The 21,212-nt window shown below is 39.8% G+C and overlaps 1 protein-coding gene across 1 annotated transcript in view; it reads right to left on the bottom strand.

Moving 5' to 3' along the window:
• The window catches only part of cwc22 (CWC22 spliceosome associated protein), a 112,811-nt gene that overhangs the window by 41,060 nt on the left and 50,539 nt on the right, over positions 1-21,212 (bottom strand). The window contains exons 10-14 of the mRNA XM_043693495.2: positions 16,646-16,781; positions 16,354-16,560; positions 15,210-15,272; positions 14,709-14,825; positions 6,473-6,557 (exon numbers count right to left, since the gene is read on the bottom strand). Coding sequence (XP_043549430.1) covers positions 6,473-6,557; positions 14,709-14,825; positions 15,210-15,272; positions 16,354-16,560; positions 16,646-16,781 — 608 coding nt within the window. The remainder of the gene's footprint in view (positions 1-6,472; positions 6,558-14,708; positions 14,826-15,209; positions 15,273-16,353; positions 16,561-16,645; positions 16,782-21,212) is intronic.

The following is a 21,212-nucleotide window of genomic DNA, read 5'->3' as shown; positions in this document are numbered from 1 at the left end:
CCTTTCCAAAGCTTTCACATCCATTCTATAATGTAGTGACCAGAACTGTACGCAAAACTCCAGGTGCGGCCTTACCAGTGTAAGGCCGCACCTTATGGGCGGCACGGTGACACAGTGGTTAGCACTGCTGGCTCACAGCGCCAGAGACCCGGGTTCAATTCCCGCCTCAGGCGAGAGTTTGCACATTCTCCCCGTGTCTGCATGGGTTTCCTCCGGGTGCTCCGGTTTCCTCCCACAGTCCAAAAATGTGCAGATTAGGTGAATTGGCCATGCTAAATTGCCTGTAGTGTTAGGTGCAGGGGTAAATGTAGGGGAATGGGTCTGGGTGGGTGTGCTTCGGCGGGTCAGTGTGGACTTGTTGGGCCAAAGGGCCTGTTTCCACACTGTAAGTAATTTAATCTAATCTAATCAGTACCTTGGGCAGCTGAAGCATGACCTCGTGGCTCCAAAACACAGTCCACCTGCCAATAAACGCCAACACACCATATGCCTTCTTAACAACCCTATCAACCTGGGTGGTAACTTTCAGGAATTTATGCAGCTGCACACAGAGAACTCTTTGTTCATCTACACTGCCAAGAACTTTACCATTAGCCCAATACTTTGCATTCCTGTTACTTGTTCCGAAGTAAACTACCTCTCACTTTTCCTCATTAAGCTCCATTTGCCACCTCTCAGTCCAGCTCTGTATCTTATCTATGTCCCTCTGTAACCCACAACATCCTTTGGCACTATCCACAATTCTGTCTACTTTAGTGTCATCCACAAATTTACTCACCCGTCCTTATCCGCCCATATCCAGATCATTTATAAAAATCACAAACAGCAGTGGCCCCAAAACAGATCCTTGTAACTGAGCTCCAGGATGAATATTTCCCATTAACCAACACTGTCTTCTTTCAGCTCGCCAATTTCTAACCCAAACTGCTAAATCACCTTTAATCTCAAAACTTTGTTGTTTGCACAATAGCCTACAGCGGGGAACTTTATCAAACGTCTTACTGAAGTCCACATACACCACATCAACTGCTTTACCTTCATCCACATGTTTTGTCATCTGCTTGAAGAACTCAATAAGGTTTGTGAGGCACGAGCTCCCCTTCACAAAACCGTGCTGACTATCCCTAATCAAATTATTCTTTTCCAGATGATTATAAATCCTATCTCTTGTAACTTTTTCCCCAACACCTTACCCACAACCAAAGGAAGGCTCACTGGCCCATATTTACCAGGGTTGCCCCAATTCCCCTTCTTGAACAAGGGAACAACATTTGCTATCCTCCACTCTTCTGGCACTACTCCTGTCGACAATGATGACATAAAGATCGAAGTCAAACGCTCTGCAAACTCCTCTGTGGCTTCCCAGAGAATCAGAGGATAAATCTCATCCAGCCCAGGGGTCTTGTCTATTTTCAAATCTTCCAAAATGACTAACACCTTTTTGTCAACCGCAATCCTACCTAATCTAGTAGCCTGTATCAACGTATTCTCACCATCATTGCCCTTTTCCAATGTGAATACTGATGAAAAGTATTCATTAAGCGCTTCACCTATGTCCTCAGATTCCACACACAACTTCCCATTACTGTCTTTGATTGGCCTAATCTTACTCTCGTCATTCTTTTATTCCTGATACACCTACAGAAGGCCTTAGGGTTTTTCTGATCCGATCTGCCAACAACTTCACACATTCCCTCCTGGCTCTTCTTAACCCTCTCTTTCGATTTTTTCTGGCTAACTTATAACTCTCAAGCCCCTTAACTGACCTTCACACTTCATCCTCACATAAACCTTCTTCTTTCTCTTGACAAGAGCTTCAACTTCTTTAGTAAACCATGGCTCCCCTCTCTCAACAACTACCTCCCTACCTGATCGGGATATACTTATCAAGCACCCGCAGTAGTGTTGTTCCTTGAATAAGCTCCACCTTTCAAGTGTGCCCATCCCCTGCAGTTTCCTTCCCCATCCTAAATCTTGCCTAATCGCATCATAATGGCCTTCCCCCCCCCTCCCCCCACATTATACCTCTTTCGCTGCAGTATATACCTATCCCTGCTCATTGCTATTGTAAACATAACCAAACTGTGGTCACTATTGCCAAATTGTTCACCTACTTTCAAATCTAACGCCTGGCCAGGTTCGTTCCCCAGTACCAAATCCAATGTGACATTGATCCTTGTTGGCCTATCTACATACTGGGTCAGAAAACCCTCCTGCACACATTGAACAAAAACTGACCCATCCAAACTACTTGAACTACTAGTATTCCCAGTCGATATTGGGAAAGTTAAAGCCCCCATAACAACTACCCTGTTACTCTCCCTCTTACCGAGAATCATCTTTGCTATTCTTTCCTCTACAGCCCTTTAAATACTCAGAGGCCTAGAGCAAACTCCCAATAGGGTGACTTCTCCTTTTCTGTTTCTAATTTCAGCGGATGAGTCCTCAAATGTTGCCTCAGCTGCTGTAACATTACCACTGATTAACAATGCCGTCCTCCCCCCACCACCTTACTGAAACATCTAAATCCCGGAATATGCAACCACCATTCCTGTCCCTCCTCTAGCCATGTCTCTGAAATGGCCACAACATCGAGATCCTAGGTACCAACCCATGCTGCAAGTTCGCCCACCTTATTCCAGATGCTCCTGGCATTGAAACACACACATTTCAAACCAACATCCTGATTGCCTATGCCCTCTCGCAACTTTGTAAACCTTCCCCTGACCTCACTACCCTCAACCTCCTGTACACTGGAAATATAATTCAGGTTCCACCCCCCTACTGCATTAGTTTAAACCCCCCCCAAAGAGCATTAGCAAATTCCGCCCCTCCACCCCATAAGATATTGGTACCCCTCTGGTTCAGGCGAAGACCATCCTGTTCATAGAGTTCCCACCTTCCCCTATTCCATTTACTTCACTTCCCGTTAAACCAACCAAGTGAATTGAAGAGGCTTTCTGGAAGACAATTTGTATATAATTATTGACTTATGCTGCTACTTTCATTAAATACTGTCATAAACAAAGTCACAAAGCTATTCAATGCACTTAATCCCAAGGGGTTTACTGACCTTCAAATTTCATTAACTTTCTTGGAACCTAACCTGACACAGGAACTTAAGAGCTTGCAACCAAACACAATGTTCCAGTGCAACTCGTTTATTTGAACAATTAATCCTGGTATTATAAGATGTTTGAAATTCAATCTGAACAAATACAAAAGCAATTATTGGATAGCAGACAAAGCAATATCTAAGAAAGCTATTTATATGAACTTCCAAAATACATGAACACTCCAAACAAGGTACTGCTGCTAAAATTGACACTACGAATTGAAATTTTTGTCCTTTAAGAAACTGGTAAGACAACTAAACGATAAAGAAGCAATGAGAAGCAAGTACTTGAATTGGAAAATAACAAGGATTCCCTTTAAGAAACTCCCTTGAGGCATTAAATGTTCATTATTCACTGCACTGACTAAAATAACACAAGACAGAGTCATATCCAAGTTTTCCAATGATACGAAAATTGTTGAAGTACTGAGGAGACAGGATAGCAGCATAAACATAGGAGATGTTGATGGATTCAGTAATTGAGCAAAATTATTACAAATAATAAGGCTATCCATATTGAAGGAAAAATGGGTTTGATCCCAGTATTATTTAAGTTGCTGAAAAGCTCAGAAGATTTAAGTTAAGCTTTAAATTAAGAGGAACCTCAATTACCCAAAGGACATGGGCGGGGAATATTTCATTCGGTTAATTAAATTCCAGATAGTTGAATGCCTGATAACATAGCTTAGCCTGGCATCAGGACCTTGCAATCTTGCTGGATAATCCGATATTCGGATAATCAAATGCTGGATAATCAAGGCTGCTCTGCATTTAGGGATCCATGTACATAGATCAGAAACATTTTGGTGAAGTATAAAAAAGAAACAACAAAGCCAATGGAATGTATTTTTAATAATAACACATTAAAAACAAGGCAAGTTGCAGCTTGACTTTGCTTTTCTAGAATATACAAAGTTAAAGGGTGACTTGATTCACGTTTGTTTTTAAAGGGGTTTAAAGGATTTGAAAGGAGGAAGAATCTTGTCTATTTCTCAAGGATATAAGAAATAGAATCTTCATAAGCCAAACTAAATATTGGCAAACAGTTTTTTATGTAGGGAGTTGTAGAATTGTGGGATTGATTTTAAACCTTTGATCAAAATCTGGAAAATAGATATGGGCCAAGAAACATAGATCACACAAAGAAACACAAATCAGCCAGGATATCAATGAATCGCAGAACAAACTCACAGGGTTAAATGGCCTACTGTTGTTCCAGTATTTTTTCATGATTCTTTCCTGAAGGAAAACCAGCTCAAAGAGATATAGTCTTCGCAAAAGTATGACATTCTCACTTCTCATTTAAAAGGCTATAGATTTAAAACCATCAGCATAGACTTTAATCAGAAAGAAATAGCTGCTCTGCTTCTCATGATGTATTCCCATCTGCCCTCTCAAGTAACATTAATGCGTCCACAACATTCACATGAGAACTGGGAGCTCTCCTGCAATCTGGCCAACAAATGTGCTTTAACCACATTTTGCAGTGCGACCGCAAAATAATTTTTGACTTGTGAAACAATTGGGACATCCAGTGGTTATGATATGCATGATCTGAGACATATCTTTCATCAGCGTATTTGTGAAAACCATGTTTGAGCTCCATTTTGTTCAAAACTTCAGTCATGTCAAGCAGAAACTTGCTAACAAATGAAGTGTGAAAAGCACTTTGCTGTAACAAGGACAAAAACTTTGCTCAGGCTGTCCTAGCACATATCACAAGTCACCAAAGAAGCTTTGGGATAAACCACCCACAATAAATGACTGATGATCCACGAAATGGAGAAACTCAGTAGTGAAAGATTATGCAAAAAAAAATCACAGAAAGTCTCAACTACTTGAACAGTTCGAAAGTGCTCACCCACATCAATTATGAAAGACTATTAAATTATTTTATTGTTTCAATTAGAGGTGGGGTCAAAGTTAAGCTCACATACATAGGCAAATGGAGACACGTGCAGCAAAAGAGCTGAAAACTATGGAAAAGTTAAATCTTTTATTCTGGAAGGTTTACAAGAAACTGTGGGGCTCGGTATAGTGGGGTAACAGAAAATACATGTGGCTTAATTACTGAAGAGATCAAGTTGGCATATACTTTCAGATAATTAACTCAATCAATAATAATTACATCTAACTCATACACCTAATCCTGTGAGTTGCGTTTAAAGGAGTGATATTGAAACACAACCTCTCAGAACGCGGGCGAAACGGTTGCACAGTGGTTAGCACTGCTGCCTCACAGCGCCAGAGACCCGGGTTCAATTCCCGCCTCCGGCGACTGTCCGTGTGTAATGTTTGCACATTTTCCCCATGTCTGCGTGGGTTTCCTCCGGATGCTCCGGTTTCCTCCCACAGTCCAAAGATGTCAGGTTAAGTGAATTGGTCATGCTAAATTGCCCATAGAGTTAGGTGCATTAGTTAGGGGGAATGGGTCTGGGTGGGTTACTCTTCGGAGGGTCAGTTCGGACTAATTGGGCGGAAGGGCCTGTTTCCACACTGTAGGGAATCTAATCTAATCAGAACATGTTTTTGTGGTGCAATGAATAGCATCTCTGCCATTTAGCCAGAAGCTCCAGGTTTGAGTCCATCCTAGTCGGGATTGAATGGCAGTAAAAGATTATGCTCATAGCAGGCCAAACAGGTTCATTAAAATCATAACACATTTTTACATACAAATTAGATTGTTTCTCCTTCTATCAGATGTTTAAAAATAGATATTGGCATTTCTACTTTCTTTTAAATTCTCTGGTTAAATTATTTAACAGTGAAACACATGATGCAGAAATAGCAATGCACACCGAAAATTAATGCAGAATTTGTCACCCGTTTGCCTTTTGTCCCATTAAGGTTTTCACCCAAGTCATCATCATGTTGGATTATTTTTATCTCTATTTAGTTATGTTCAGTGTCATTTCGAACGTTTGAAGCAAAAAACATTAATTACAGCAACGCCAAACACTGTGACAGTGTACCAGAGTTAAAGGTGTGACAGAGTTCAACAAAAAGATGTGTAAACTCATTGCACAAACCCTGGTATACAGTTTTTGCCAAGGTAAATATTCTTGTCAAAATAAAACTAAATCATAACAATATTAGGAATTCTGTATTTTCTCCAGACATGCAGCTGGAAGTCATCAACAGTGTCTAACTCAAATGTATTAAATTGCTCATTTCATATTTCCTCGTACATATTCTAAAATCATTAAGCATGACACATGTGTGTACAACAATATAGCAAGGGAAGACAGAGTTGAGATTATCAACATTTGTTTTGAACAGGTTTATTTTATATGTGGATTGCACAAAACAGCAGTAATTTAAAGTTAGCATTTCAGAAGTGCTGAAAAATCTGCTTACCTTGATTGAATAGCAAGATAAATTGTACGACGAAATGAAACGAGATTTACTTCAGTCTTGTCATGTATAGTGAGTTTCTTTTCCCCTAAAAAAAATGGAAAAAAGTCTGTATTCATTTTCAAACTTAATATCCAAGTTAGTCAACAAGCTAACCTCTTAATGAATTGCTCGACCATTTTATGGATGAGACCAGAGCATAGCAACCGACAGTTTCTGTCTAACTGTATTATCAGACACTGATGGAAAGTGACTGTGAAAATACTCCACGTGCACTGCACAATGCATCAAGAGTTTGATATGAACGCCTTGTTACAAAATAATCACTGTTCAACGTTCTCCTTGATAAGCAAGTTATTTATGAAAATATTGTGATAACAAGTTTTAAATAATTACGCTTTGGGACTATGACTATGATAAATTAAGAATACACTGTCTATTCTGAAGTCTATCTCTCAATAAATCAAGACTGTATGTTTAGTTTAGATCGAAAGAAGGCTTAAGAGACTGTCTTGCTGAGCAGATAAAGGTATTCATGTTTGAAGATAAGCATAGCTGTGATCAAGTTTGCCCTGAGTACAGAGTCTCCCAAAGTCCCAAAAAGGTGTTGCTGGATTGATTCAAACATTTGTGTTTGAAATTAACTATTTACCATTAGAATGAAAGGGAGTTGGGATCAAAGATACAGTCATTACTTGTCCCTGGATGCAAGGCTTGTTATGGGGAAAAGGGTGAAAGGGGTTATTCTGAGATGAAATTACAGATTTCCCTACAAATCAATGAATAAACTGAAATGGTTGTTTTTGGGAGCAGAAAAAAGGTTGTTGGACTTTGTAAAGGATTGCAGCCAGGTGCAAGAAGACGTTGCTCTCGAAGCAAAGAGATGCAGCTTGCAGACATCTGAAGACTTCAGGAAATTTGCCTCGGTATGGATACAGAATGAAGAAATTTTAGAACAAACTTCACTGCTGATGGTGGATTAAAGGAACTCTCCAAAAGCCAAGGAAAACATCTTATGACAAAGTTTCAACACTGCAAAAAGGAGATACTATGGACTGTTGGCACTGAGGACTAATTCTGTGGAGTTGGCCATGTGTATTACAGAAGTACACAGAAATACAGAAGTACAACTTTGACCCCGTAGCTTCAAGTGTAACTTACCAATTAAAAAAGGAAATGGTCTTGAGTTCAAAGAAGTTTTGCAGTCATTTGCTAAAGTAAAAACTTAAAAGTGAAATTTTGCCATGTCATTGTTTCAGCTTTAAACTGAAGGTGCAAATTTCTTTCTAAACATTGTCATTGTTGACAAAGGTTGTGACAAAACCAAAATGTTAGATGCAATATACAGACTAAAAGTTGTTTTTACTCTAGAATGGATGCTGCAACTGAAAAACAAACAGATCACACCATCCTTTGTATTGCATGACGTTCTCATCACAGAATAGCAAAATTTGCGACATTACAGACTCTCATCTTTGAAGATTTTTCTCTCAAGCTTCACTCTAAATTCACGCAAATTGGAAAGATGGCCAAAGGCATCAGCTCCAAAACTTTTCCAAGTCTTGGAGCTTGGCAAGCAATTTGACTACTGTCCTCCACTGCACAGATTCCTGGCAGTTCTCAGACACTGCTTGAATATTTTAACGAATTCCTCAATTCTCAGTTCACGTGTTATACAATTTTGCTCACTGCTTTATTAAAAGTTAATTTAGATTTTCAAAAGCTTGCGTGCTCCAAAAATTTAAACTCTTGCGAACACAATTTAATAGCAACATCTTAATTTAAATTAATTCAAATCTTATGTTCGCCAGTAGATCTAAAATCTCAATGCATTAGAATAACATTCTTAAATAAAGAAACTAAATATGAGACTTGAAAGGGGCAAGTGAAAAGTGCAGGGTTAATAGCAAACTTAAAAACAGAAAACACAAATAAGATATTTAACTAACATCAGACGTTCAGAGGAGTAGATAATACAAAATTAATAGAAAAAACTATGTAAGTTAGCTCACTGAGCTTGAAGGTTTGTTTTCAGACATCTCGTCACCATACAAGGTAACATCATCAATGAGAATCTCCGGCGAAGTGCTGGTGGTATGTCCCGCCTCTCTATTTATAGGTCCTGGTTTCTTAAGGTGAGTGATGTCATTTCCAGTTCTTTTTTTCAAGGGAAGGGAGATAGGATCTAAATCGATGTGTTTATTGATGAGTGCTGGTTAGAATGCCATGCCTCTAAGAATTCTCGTGTGTGCCTTTCTTTCGCCTGTCCTAACATTTGTGTGTTGTCCCAGTCGAAGTGGCGTCCCTCTTTTGTCTGTATGTATAGAAACTAGCGATAGTGGGTCATGTCTTTTGTGGCCAGTTGTTGTTCATGTATCCTGGTGGCAAGTTTCCTGCTAGTTTGTCCAATGTAGTCTTTTTCATAGCCCTTCCATGGTATGTTGTAACTTACATTAGTTTTGTTGGCAGGTTCATTCGTGGTCGGTGAATCCTTTAGGTTCATTCGTCACTGTTTAAGTGTGTTGGTAGGTTTGTGGGCTACCATGATGCCAAAGGGGTGTCAGCAGTCTGTAAGTCATTTCTGATATGTTTTCGATGTAAGGTAATGTGGCTATAGTTTTTGGCTGCATTGTTTGGGTTTGTTTCTGAGGAATCAGTGGATTGCAGATACTGATACTTACCAGCAGGTGGCAATGGACCAGACCCCACAACTACAAAACAGAATCTCATCCTTTCTTACAGCACTTAATAAAAAAAAACAGGAGAATTAAACAGGACAGATTTGTAAAACATGAAACCAGATGGATCCAAAACACCAAGCTTCTATGGATTACCAAAAATGTACAAACCTGGTGCCCCCCTCAGACCCATAGTCTCCCTACTTGGTACACCAGCATACAGACTAGCCAAAGAACTCCATCAAAAACTAAAACATCTAATTGAAGATTCATGCCACTCCATTCACTCCACCCAAGAATTCCTGAACCAAGACACCAAGAGAGAAGAGGATGAAATAATGGTCTCATTTGACATTACAACCTTTTTCACATCAATTAATATCGACCTGGCCAAAGAAATACTGGCATCACTACTAGGAAAACCAGGACCACAAACACCAGACAGCACCAACTTCATCAGTAAAGACAACATCCTCAAGCTACTGGACCTGTGCCTCACCACCCACTTCACATTCAATAACAAAACCTACAAACAAGTCAACGGAACATCTATGGGATCACCAATATCAGGGCTCATAGCGGAAGCAGTCATGGAGAGACTGAACAAGCTGCCCTCCCATCTACCTAACCTAAACTTTGGGTCCACTACGTGGATGACACCTTTGTCATCACAAAACGGAACAAATTAGAGAAACAGACAACATCAACAAAAAATCCTGACAGGCATAAAATTCACAAAAGAGGAGGAGAATGACAACAGGCTCCCATAAATGTGACAGTTAAATGTTTTGTTAACGGACAGCTTCAAACCAGCATCTGCAGAAAAACAACAAACACAGACCAAATACTTAACTTCAGAAACAATCATCCCAACAACCACAAACAGGGCTGCATCAAGACATTATTTCAACGAGCTACATCACAATGCAGCACCCAAGAACTACAAAAAGCGGAAAAATATCTATACACTGTTTTCAAGAAAAACGGATACCCAATAAACACAATCCGCCAATTCCTCAGAAACAAACCCAAACAGGCAGACACAACGCAACCAAAGACTACATTACCTTACATCAAAGGCATATCAGAAATGAGTTCCAGACTACTCAGACTCCTTGGCATCATGGTAGCCCACAAGCCTACCAACACACTTAAACAGCAACGAATGAACCTAAACGATCCATTAGATACTACCAGCAAACCTAACGTCATTTACAAGATATCCTGCAAGAACTGCAAAAAACACTACATTGGACAAACTAGTAGGAAACCTGCCACCAGGATAAATGAACACCGACTGGCCACCAAAAGACATAACCCACTCTCACTAGTTTCTATATGTACAGACAAAAAAGGACACCACTTTGACTGGGACAACACACACATTGTAGGACAGGCAAAATAAAGACACGCACGAGAATTCTTAGAAGCATGGCATTCTAACCAGAACTCCATCTATAAACACATTGATTTAGATCCCATTTATCTTCCCTTGAAAAAAACAGGAAATGTTCTTAATACCCACCTTACAGGGGAACCTCGATGATCCGAACGTGATGGGCGGGCACTAGTTTGTTCGAATAATCGATTAAATGCCTTTCCTCTGGGGCTTGGAGTTTTTAAAGTCTGCTCCCCGTTCAGGAGACTGCAGCAGCACACAGAGTGTGTGGCCCCCCCTCACCCCCATCCGATACTACCCTCGCTCCAACCCCGTCCAACACGCCCTCTCTCTTCCCCCCCCCCCACACCCGACCCCTCTCCGGGGCAGCTGGACTGGACGCCAACTTCAAGACTGCTGCTGCAGTTGCCTTTGTGGAATAGGTCTCCAAATAGCGCACGCACACATGCAGCAACAGCCACACACACAATTTTTTGACAGGTTCCACATTTGCCCTGTACAGGACAATGTTAGAGAGATTATGTGGGAAAGGGGGGTTTAGGGTTCACCCCGTGTAGAACACCAGGGAAAGTATAAGGAGAGAGAGAGAGTGCAGCAGTCAGTCATTTGGAGACAGTGCCTGTTTAATCAATGTAAACAAAAGACGCGATCAGTGTTGGAAACACGTCTTTGATGTAATGTTTCCATCGGGACCTTGAGATCTCCTTCGAATAATCCGATTTTCGGATAATTGGTATTTGTATAATCAAAGTTCTTCTGTAAACCAAGACCTATAAATAGAGAGGCAGGACATACCACCAGCGCTTCACCGGAGACTCTCACTGATGATGTTACCAATATGGTGATGAAATATCGGAAAACAAACCTTCCAGCTCAGCGAGCTAACTTACATACTTATCATCAACCTGAGCTGCAAATCTTCTCCAAAATCAATAGGAGAAAAAGTGCCTTGAAGTGCATAAAAAAACCATTAAATATTAACTGTTCTTCCAATAATCTCAATAATTGGGACAAGTTCAGGAAGTCTGAAAAGCCGCCAATGTTATACCCTTATTTAAATAGGGAGGGAGATCAAAACAATTAATTCAACATCGGTTAGCTGAACATCTATTGTTGAGGAAAATATGAGAATATATGACACAGGATGCAGTACAGTGCATTTAGAAATCCATAATATAGTCAAGCAGAGTTGGCATGGTTTCAAGAGGTAACATGAGGATAGCTAAAGAGGAGACAGTACATGTTATATATTTGGATTTTCAAAGGCATTTAGTGAAATACTGCACAAAAGGCTACTTGACATAACAGCCCATGGTGTTGGGGATAGTGTATTAATACGGATGAAGAATTAACTAACTAACATAAGACAGAGTTAGGAAACAGAGTGCATTGTCAGGATGGCAACCTCTAACTAGTGGACTGCCATAGGGATTAGTGCTGGGGCCGTAATTACTTACAATAAACACTAACAATTTCGATGATAAAGGTGAACATACTACTGGCAAGTTTGTGGATGACAAAAATAGATGGAAAGGCAAGCAGTAAAGATGACACAGAGTCGACAGTGGGACATAGATTAAGTGAGTGAGCAAAAACCTGGCATATGAAAAATAACGTTGGAAAATATGGGTTATCCATTTTGGCAGCAAGAATAGGAATTAATATTATTTAAATACAAAAAGACTGCAGCAAACAAGAATTTGAGGGGACCAGTGCCTCCATCACACAAAGCAATTGTACATGTTTAGTGGATAATAGTAAAGGAAAATGTCCCTTGTTAAACTCTCTATATCCCTCTCACAATGTATCTTTCCAACTATTTTTGTGTTGTCTGCAATTCTGGCTACAGTACATCCACTTCCTTCCTCCAAGTGACTCATATATAGTGGGGAAGCAACAGCCCAGTGGTATTATCACAAGACTATTAATTCAGAAATTCAGTTCATGTTCTGGGGATTCAGGTCCAAATTCTGCCATGGCGGATGGGGAAATGTGAATTCAATCAAGAATCTGAAATTAAGGGTCTGATAGTGACCATGAAAGAAACCATTGTCAATCATCAGGAAAAACCCCACCTGACTCAGTAATGTCCTTAAGGGAAAGAAATCTGCCATCCTTACCTGGTCTGGCCTACACATGACTTCAGACCCACAGCAATGGTGTTGGTTCTTAACACCCCTCTGGGCAATAAATGCTAGCCCAACCAACAGTTGAATTGGGACATCATGTTAAGGTTGTACAGGATATTGGTAGTGCCTCTACTGGATTACTGTGTGCAGTTCCGGTTACCTTGTTGTAGGAAGGATATTACTAAACTGGAAAAGGTTTGGAGAAGGTTTACCAATTTTACTGGGAATGGAGGTCTGAATTATAAAAACAGGCTAGATAGGTTGGGATTCTCTTAACTGCAGCATACGAGGTTGAGGAGTGACCTTATTGAGGTTTTTAATATAAGGGGCAGAGATAGGGTGAATAGCAAGGGTCACTTCCCTAGGGTGGGGAGAGGTTCAAACCTCGGGGCACATTTTAAAATGAGAGGACAAAGATTTGAAAAGGACATGAGGAGTAACCTTTTTGTTGCAGAGTGGGGTTTGTGTGCGAACTGTCATAGGAAGTGTTGGATGCAGGTACAAATACAACATTTAAAAGGTATTTGATTAAATACATGAATAGAAAAAGTTGAGGAATATGGGCCAAATGCAGACAAATGAGACGAGTTTAGTTTGGTAACATGGTTGGCGTGGACTAGTTGGACCTATGGATCTGTTTCTACGCTGTATGACTCTGAGACTCATTTTCAGACAGCAGCTTTACAAAATGGGATCAACAGCAATGGTTGAGAAATCAACTTGAGAATTGTCAGCATATGTTAGGTGATTGACTCCATACTGACAGACGTTGTCATTGAAGGGCAGCATAGCATTGAGGACAATATCAAACATAAAACCGTGCAGCACAGAAAAAGGCCCTTGGGTCCACCATGTCTGTGCCGACCATGATGTAATTCTAAACCAATCCCTTCTGCCTGCAAATGGCTCATATCCCTCTATTCCCTGCTTGTTTATGTGTCTACCTAAATGTCTGGTAAATACTGATATCGTATCTACTTCCACTCTCCCCCCTGACAATGCACTCCAAACACCAACCATCCTCCATGCCTTTAAAACGTGCTTTTAAAACCCTCCCCCTCTCACCTTCAACCTCTGTCCCTCATATGTCATGTTTTCAACCTTGGGAAATGACTCCAATAATACACGCTATCCATCAGGTCGCTTCTCAACCTCTGACCCTCTACTGGAAACAGTCCAAGTTTGTCCAACCTTTCCTGATAGAGAGGACACTCCCATTCAGGCAACATCCTTGTAAACTTTTCCTGCACTCTCTACAAAGCCACCATATCCTTCCTCTAGGGTATGGTAACCAGAACGGCACACAGTACTCCAAATGTGGCCTAGGTCTTATACAGCCTCAACATGTCAATTTTTACACTCAATGCCTGACCAAAGAAGGTAAGCATGCCAGAAAGTGAACACCACAGTTATATGTAAGCAAACCTTAATTCTTAATGCTTTTAATGTCAGAGATAAAGGCAACTATGCTCATGGAAACTCAAGTTCCAATTAATAGTGCTCTAATCATAAGATATTGCTCCCCCAACTGCAACGGTGGCCACACTCTCAAATACTTAATTTGTTACAAAGACCTCTGGGATGTCCTATAGGCATGACACAAATGGAAATCTGTGTTCCTTTTTCTCTTTTCTGGGATCAAATCTTGAATTCCCAACCTAACACCAATTTGGGAACATCACTCCTAATGCTGTAACAGTTCAAGGGCAAGACCCAATACCACTCACAAAGCAACGAGAGATGGGAAATAAATACAGCTTTGCCAGAACTAAATGTTTCAGGAACAGATTTGAATGACAAGAACACCATCTTCTGATTTTAAAAAAAACTACTTGGGGGGTTCCATAAAATCTCAACAATAAATAGTTGATAATTCATAGAAGAGATTCCTGTGATATTAAATGCCAAAACTACATGCATGTAAGGCAGGCTGTTTCCAAGCACAACAAATCGTAGAGACTTATAAATTTATAGTTTTAGGATACTCGAGCTAAAACCGGCAATATTAAAATTAAGAAGGATAAAGCACTCACCTTCTTCCTCATCTCCATCCTCATCATTGTCGTTATCGCTATCATCAGCATCATCATCACCATCACCATCGTCTTCACCTCCAGAGGCAGAGTCACTGCTACCTTCATCAAGGATTTCTACGTGGAAGACATATATGATGACCGCACAGTTTTTAACAATAGTGTACAATGCACATCACATTTTTTTCTAGTGTTCAAAAGCAATAAATCATTATTCCGTACTGACTATGCTTAATATTTACAGATATAATATTCAAAGAACTGGTGATCAATATTCAAGGAAAGAAGCAAGCATATGGCATATCAAAGCAGAGTAAATCTTGAAACCAAATGTCAAAATGATCTACGTATGGCAACAGCTGGAGAAATGGCTGGATAAAAATTAATACACTTGTGCAACCTTGCTCTTAACATGTGCCCCTATTCAAAGTCAATAAGCAGTAGCTTTTACCTTATAGTTAGGTTTTAATCTTTCATTAAATCATGAATTAAAAAACTCACCTCTTTTTAATTCTTTGTACTTTTGTTCATTATCAAGGAAATCTGAATCCATCTTGAAGACATCTATATTTGAAACAATTTTCAAAGTGAAATTTAGTTTTTCAAGCACCCACAAGTGAAGTAACTGTTATGATGCTTAATTAATTAAAGATTTAATTATCTAACAACAGAAATGACAAGTTTGTTAAGTAACTGCTGAGATCTTCTGGTCACTTTCAACAGTGACATTTGCTGTCAACCACTATTGAAACTGTGGCCTTTTCTTTGAACTTGAACATGAGGGGTTGCCTATTCTAGTTAAAGAATATATCCATTAACAAACAAACGCAGACATGAGGGATTATGGTAAAGTACGCAAATGTCATAGCCATGGTCCTTTTGATGTCCGTATCTCAAGAAATGTCCCCTTAAGATTCAGGAGGTTTGCAGTGTTATGGTGAGGATCAAATTTTTTTTTAAAACTATTTTAACCTGGCAAAACATTTTCACTGTTTTTATGGACTTTTATAATCATTAACTTATGCAAACATGGAGGAACCTTGACAAGAAGCAAAAAATGTTTTAAATTTAATGAACAGTAAAGTGCATTTAGCTACCGAGTGCACTATTTCTTTGATTTGATTCCTAAGTAGATTCTAAATGGACACAGCTGAATTTGATGAGAAGAAAGCTGTTGGCCAAGTCCAGATGATTAACAGATCGAATCTTCTACAGCAAATGTTTGGCAGAGTTTAGGACATCTAGCGCAAGTCTACAATCAGGACATCAGAGGCATCCAGGGAGGTTCAGGCAGTTTAACTGTGCCAACTGTAAATTCAAAGTTGCTGGTTAAATATGGACACAAATATGGCTAAAACATTGTCTTGGTTCTAACACACAATAGTGACAAACATCTGAATGTTCATCATGACTTCCATCATTAGATCTGACCTATGTGTACTTCCGGTAGTTTTTTTAGTAAATTCACATGAAATCATTTACATCATAATCCAATATTTCCAAGAAATTATTCTACATACTTTATTTCCATTGCAGAAAACTGAACAGAAGAAAATCAAGCACCAAGGACAATCTTCCATGTATGCAATATAGTTGATTTTCAGCAGTTGACAAATTCTGTAATACTTTTTGTTCAAATACATACTTAGCGTATCTTCAGGATTGTATTCATCTTCTAAAGGAAGCATATGGGTAAACTGATCCTCTTCCTCAACTAGATCAAGACCTTCAGAGATAATGGGGTGATCCTTAAATCCATCCTTCCGAATTGCAAACATGACTTCAATCATATACTGGACACGTTTATCAATCTGAGATTCATGAAGGATATTGCGAAGACGTTCAAATATAGCTGCAAAAAGGATCACAAGTTGAGCAACAAGTAAAATTTGAGTTAATTATGCTAAATTGCTGCACGAGTTCAGCTACATAATTACCATTAATGCCTCGCGGAGAAACCTCTGTTAACTTCATTCCACACTCCTTCAGAAAAGCTATTGACACTTCAACGCTGTCATCGGTGGGCCGCTCAAGCAGTAATGTAAGCATTTCTAACGACAGCACTTCATGGGCCTAATTCAGGAGAAAGGAAATATTTTCATGGTCTGTTATTTTCAAATTTAGCCTTTATTTTTTAAAGTGACAATTGGTTTCTCTCATGAGAGTCTTGAATAAAAGGAATCTTACTTGCCCCTCCCTCCCCCTTGAAATTCCACATCCTTCATGTTGCATCATTACCTAGTTTGTCAACTTACATCACTGTTCCCCGAGGTCAAAACAGAATGTAGAATTTGCAGTAATGAGAGTTCAGTCTGCTGCTCTTCAAATGAAATATTGGAATGAAATCCTGTTTGCCTGTTCCAATATCACAAGTTTAATATCCTACACCACTACTCAAAGAAAATAAGTGGAACACGAGGTCATGCAAAATTGTCTCAAGGAAATTTTTTGTGCTTGAGACAAAGAAAAATGGGGAATAGCAAATGGACGATGCACTGAATAATTAATTTGCCTTGGAACTGACAGTAGAAAAGAAGGATGGACTGCCATAAGTTCTAAGGAAATTAGCAACGAATTGATGACAGAGACTGAATAAAATTAATACAAGTAAAATATCAATAATGAGGAAATTAAATTAAACAGTGACGAAACCAGAGGAACTGACAGTTTCCAGAGTATGTTAAAGGACATAGGGGAGCACATTATGGATTTCCTAGCTATAATCTTTCAGAGTTCACTAAATAAAGAGTCGTGTTGATGCTTAATTGAAGGTAAAGTGGACAACGCAAAATTAATCTGCCCATCAGAGTTACCCAATTGATTCACTGTCATTAGGAGGTCACGTACAGCCAGTCCTCATTTCAGTGCAGGCATCATTTGTACCCTGTTGGGAAACGAATTGCACTGCACAGAAACCACATACACCAAGCAGCCTTCCCTTTATCCGGGTATAAATTTGAACAAGAGAAGTGTCAGGGCCATCATACATGATATTAAGTCAGATCCTTACTGTTAGCTCTAGCACTGAGCCTACATTCATACCTAGTCTGAGCTGAAAACTGCAGCTACTGAGTCGCTGGACTTGAGTTGGTTTCTGTAAGACACAGGAGTGTGTCAGCATTTGTGAGGATCACTGAAGGAAGAATGGCCTCTCATTCCTGCTGCAGATAACTCAGACAAAGACTGTGTTGGAGTATTTCCTACAAAATGCACACACTTTTGCTACATCAGCAGGTCTGCTAAATAGCCTCCATGGCAGAGGCTGTAACACAGAACATACAGCACTTTTCTTGCTCGATGGAAACGGTGAGAATGTTCACGGTAATACTGCAGGACTGAACAACGATGGACAGTCTGCTGTTTCAGTTTTCATTGCAATGCAAAAGAGGATCTCTTCAGAATCTCAGTGCAAGAGTGGAAACTGAGACCATCACATTTCTGGCAGGGGGCATGCAGGCTCAAGTAACTACTATTGTACATATGGATCTTCACACATGATGGGAAATACAGGTTCTCATAACAATGTGTGTTCCAGAACTGCTGAAGTGCCATCCCATGGGAGTGATTGTGGACCTTTGAGCACAAACATGCTGTATGCTCTCAGGTCAACAGCATTCATGATTCTGCCACTGCTAGTCTACCACTGCGCAAAATAACTGCTGTATAACATTCTCACTTTTATGCTCAGTTTTTCTTGTAAGAAAGGCTTGTATTTTATTAACCCTCTTGATTATATGCTCTAACTGCAGACTGACCTTTTGTGACATATGCACAAGAAAATCTTGATTGCTCTACACGTTGGAACAGTGCAGTCTTTTTCCAGTTAAAAAATTCTCTGCTTTTTCATTCTTTATGCCAAAGCGAACAAACTTGTTTTCCGACAGCATAATTCATCTGCCGGATTTTTGCTCGCTCACTTCAACTATCCATATCAGTCTGCATTCTTATGTCATTTTCATCACATACATTCTACCCCATCTTTGTCATTTATACATTTCACCACCATGCCTTCAACCAACTCATCGAAGTCCTTAATTGCAAAAGTTTGTGAGCCCAGCACAGATCCCTGCAGGACCCATCGTGTCAATCTCGAAAAGACCCATTTGATGCATCATGTTTTCTACCATCCAGCCAATCTTATATCTATTCGACTATCAGTATGCCATATTCAGTACTATTAGTATACCCTGAACCCTTAGGGCAATATTGCAGTGGGTCCATAATTCTTCCTTCCCACCAGCGCAGCACGTGTACCTGTACCACAGGGATTGCAAGAAAACAGCTCTAATTCACTTCTTTGAAGAGAATTAATAAAGGATAACAAGTTGCAGCTTTTGTTCTGGTTGTGCTTATGTAAAGTTGGAAGAAGCATGGTGAGTGAGTTGTGATTTACGACAGGAGTTGAGAGTTCACGGTGAATGCAGAAGAGGATTGCATTGCTTTACATAGGAGAATTTATTTGAGGTACTGCTTGCTCTGCAACATGAGAACAGGCAAACGAGGTTGAGGTGGTAGTGTCCAGAGAAGAGTTGGACTTTGCTACTGACGCTCATACATCCCAAACAGAGGAGAAAAAAATTCAGCAATTTTTTCTGAGCCATGCTTCAACTGTTAGGTAGCACTGTATAGGAACACTAAGTTAGGGACAACTTCTACAAGCCAGTGAACCAAGGCGATTCACCAGCGTGATAGATAGTGGAGGAAGAACAACCAAAATTCCCATTTTTTCCTTGTCTTGGGTCCTCAAATAAAATTTTGACTTTCACTTTTGAGAAGGTGTGGTATGTTCGCAAAATCTCTGTTGTGGTAAGTCAACTGAAAGGTGACACACAGCACAGCACTAGAAACAAGGCAGCCCTCTCAGGTAGAGATTGCAAATATCCAAATGTCCAGACAATAAAAACTATGCAATTCCTGCTTTGCGACATCAATTGAATGCTTTTAAGTGTTGCGCTTAGTTTAAAATTTCTCGTTGAAGTTGCCTTCAACTTGTGTAATGGAATGTTGGAAAGGAGTCATAAGCCAGAACACATTGCTCTCTTGCCGTATCAAAGCCAACAGAAGGTGGAAATTGCACATCTTGGGAGAAAAAATGCCTCACTGGTGTCGTCAGCATGGTGGACGTTCAAGATAAATGTTTTGATGAGTTTCACACTATTTCTAGTCTTTGGATTACTCACTGACATGGGAAACACAGAGACATCTGCATACAGTCAATGGCTGCAATCCTGACAAGCAGATGCATCCTTTCATTTCTCAATCAAGGCAAAAGTGAAGTATTCCTTTGGTTCTTCTATAACCTCACAAATATCTCTGTTCACTAGGAAATGTGGCACATTGCAGGTCCTTAAGCTGGAAGCAACCATTTGTGGTGGAAAAAATATGCAGAGTTCTTCAGTGTTACTGGTATAGCCTTTCTCACTCTTTCTTAAGGTTACTGGTCTTTGTAAAGGTGGTGACAAGTACATCACTACCTTCTTAATGGAAGTAAACCTGGAGCTACAATTCCAAGATTATAGATTGTAAATGTTGTGCACATGCAAAGCTTCTTAAGCTAAAGCATTGAATGTAGACACCTCCAACTCTTCTCTGGACACTACCACCTCAACCTCGTTTGCCTGTTCTCATGTTGCAGAGCAAGCAGTACCTCAAATAAATTCTCCTATGTAAAGCAATGCAATCCTCTTCTGCATTCACCGTGAACTTTCAACTCCTGTCGTAAATCACAACTCACTCACCATGCTTCTTCCAACTTTACATAAGCACAACCAGAACAAAAGCTGCAACTTGTTAAGATCCCCTTAACTAGTTCCTCAACGTGGCCAGCTTTCTTTCTAATGTTCGTTGCTATGCAAGTTGAAAGGAAAATGCAGTTACTGCACAACTACTTTTTGTATTCACCAGCCTGCTGAGGTCATGATCTTGTCTCTTTCAACTTCTTTACCTGCATGCACATGATGCATGGGTCTGCCCATGCCATTAACTTCATACCAGATAGGAAGCATCTGTCAGTGCTTAAATTCTGCAGGTTTGCCTGTGTAACACCTGTACAAATTAAATCTTCAGCCTAAATGCGATGTGAAAGCAAATACTGAGGATGCTGGACACCTGAACTAATAACAGGAAATGTTGGAGAAACTCAGCAGATCTTGCAACAGCTGTGGAGAGAAAAACAAAGTTAACATTTGAGTTCAGTATGGCTCTTCTTTGGAAATGAAAGTAACTGGAAAACTCTTTTTCATGTTGCACATAGAGGGATGAGGCAATTGGAACAGATTGTGTATGTGCTCACAGCAAAAGACAAAGGCAGTGATCACACTGGTAATGCAGAAACAAATTTCTAAAATATTCATTTTTGGTATTTTGAGCCAAAAGCTTGAAAACAAGTCACTAATTATTGCAGATTTTCAACAAATGTCAAACATGATATATAACAAAAAGGGATCATATCTTTGCAATCTACACTTGCACTGCAATATTATCAAATTTCCACATACTGCTCAA

This window comes from Chiloscyllium plagiosum, unplaced genomic scaffold (assembly GCF_037043375.1).
Source record: "Chiloscyllium plagiosum isolate Xiang-an unplaced genomic scaffold, Cpla_swu_hap1 HiC_scaffold_7, whole genome shotgun sequence".
Taxonomy (NCBI): domain Eukaryota; kingdom Metazoa; phylum Chordata; class Chondrichthyes; order Orectolobiformes; family Hemiscylliidae; genus Chiloscyllium; species Chiloscyllium plagiosum.
The sequence above is the reverse complement of the archived record's forward strand: the minus strand, read 5'-3'. Positions and strand labels throughout refer to the sequence as shown.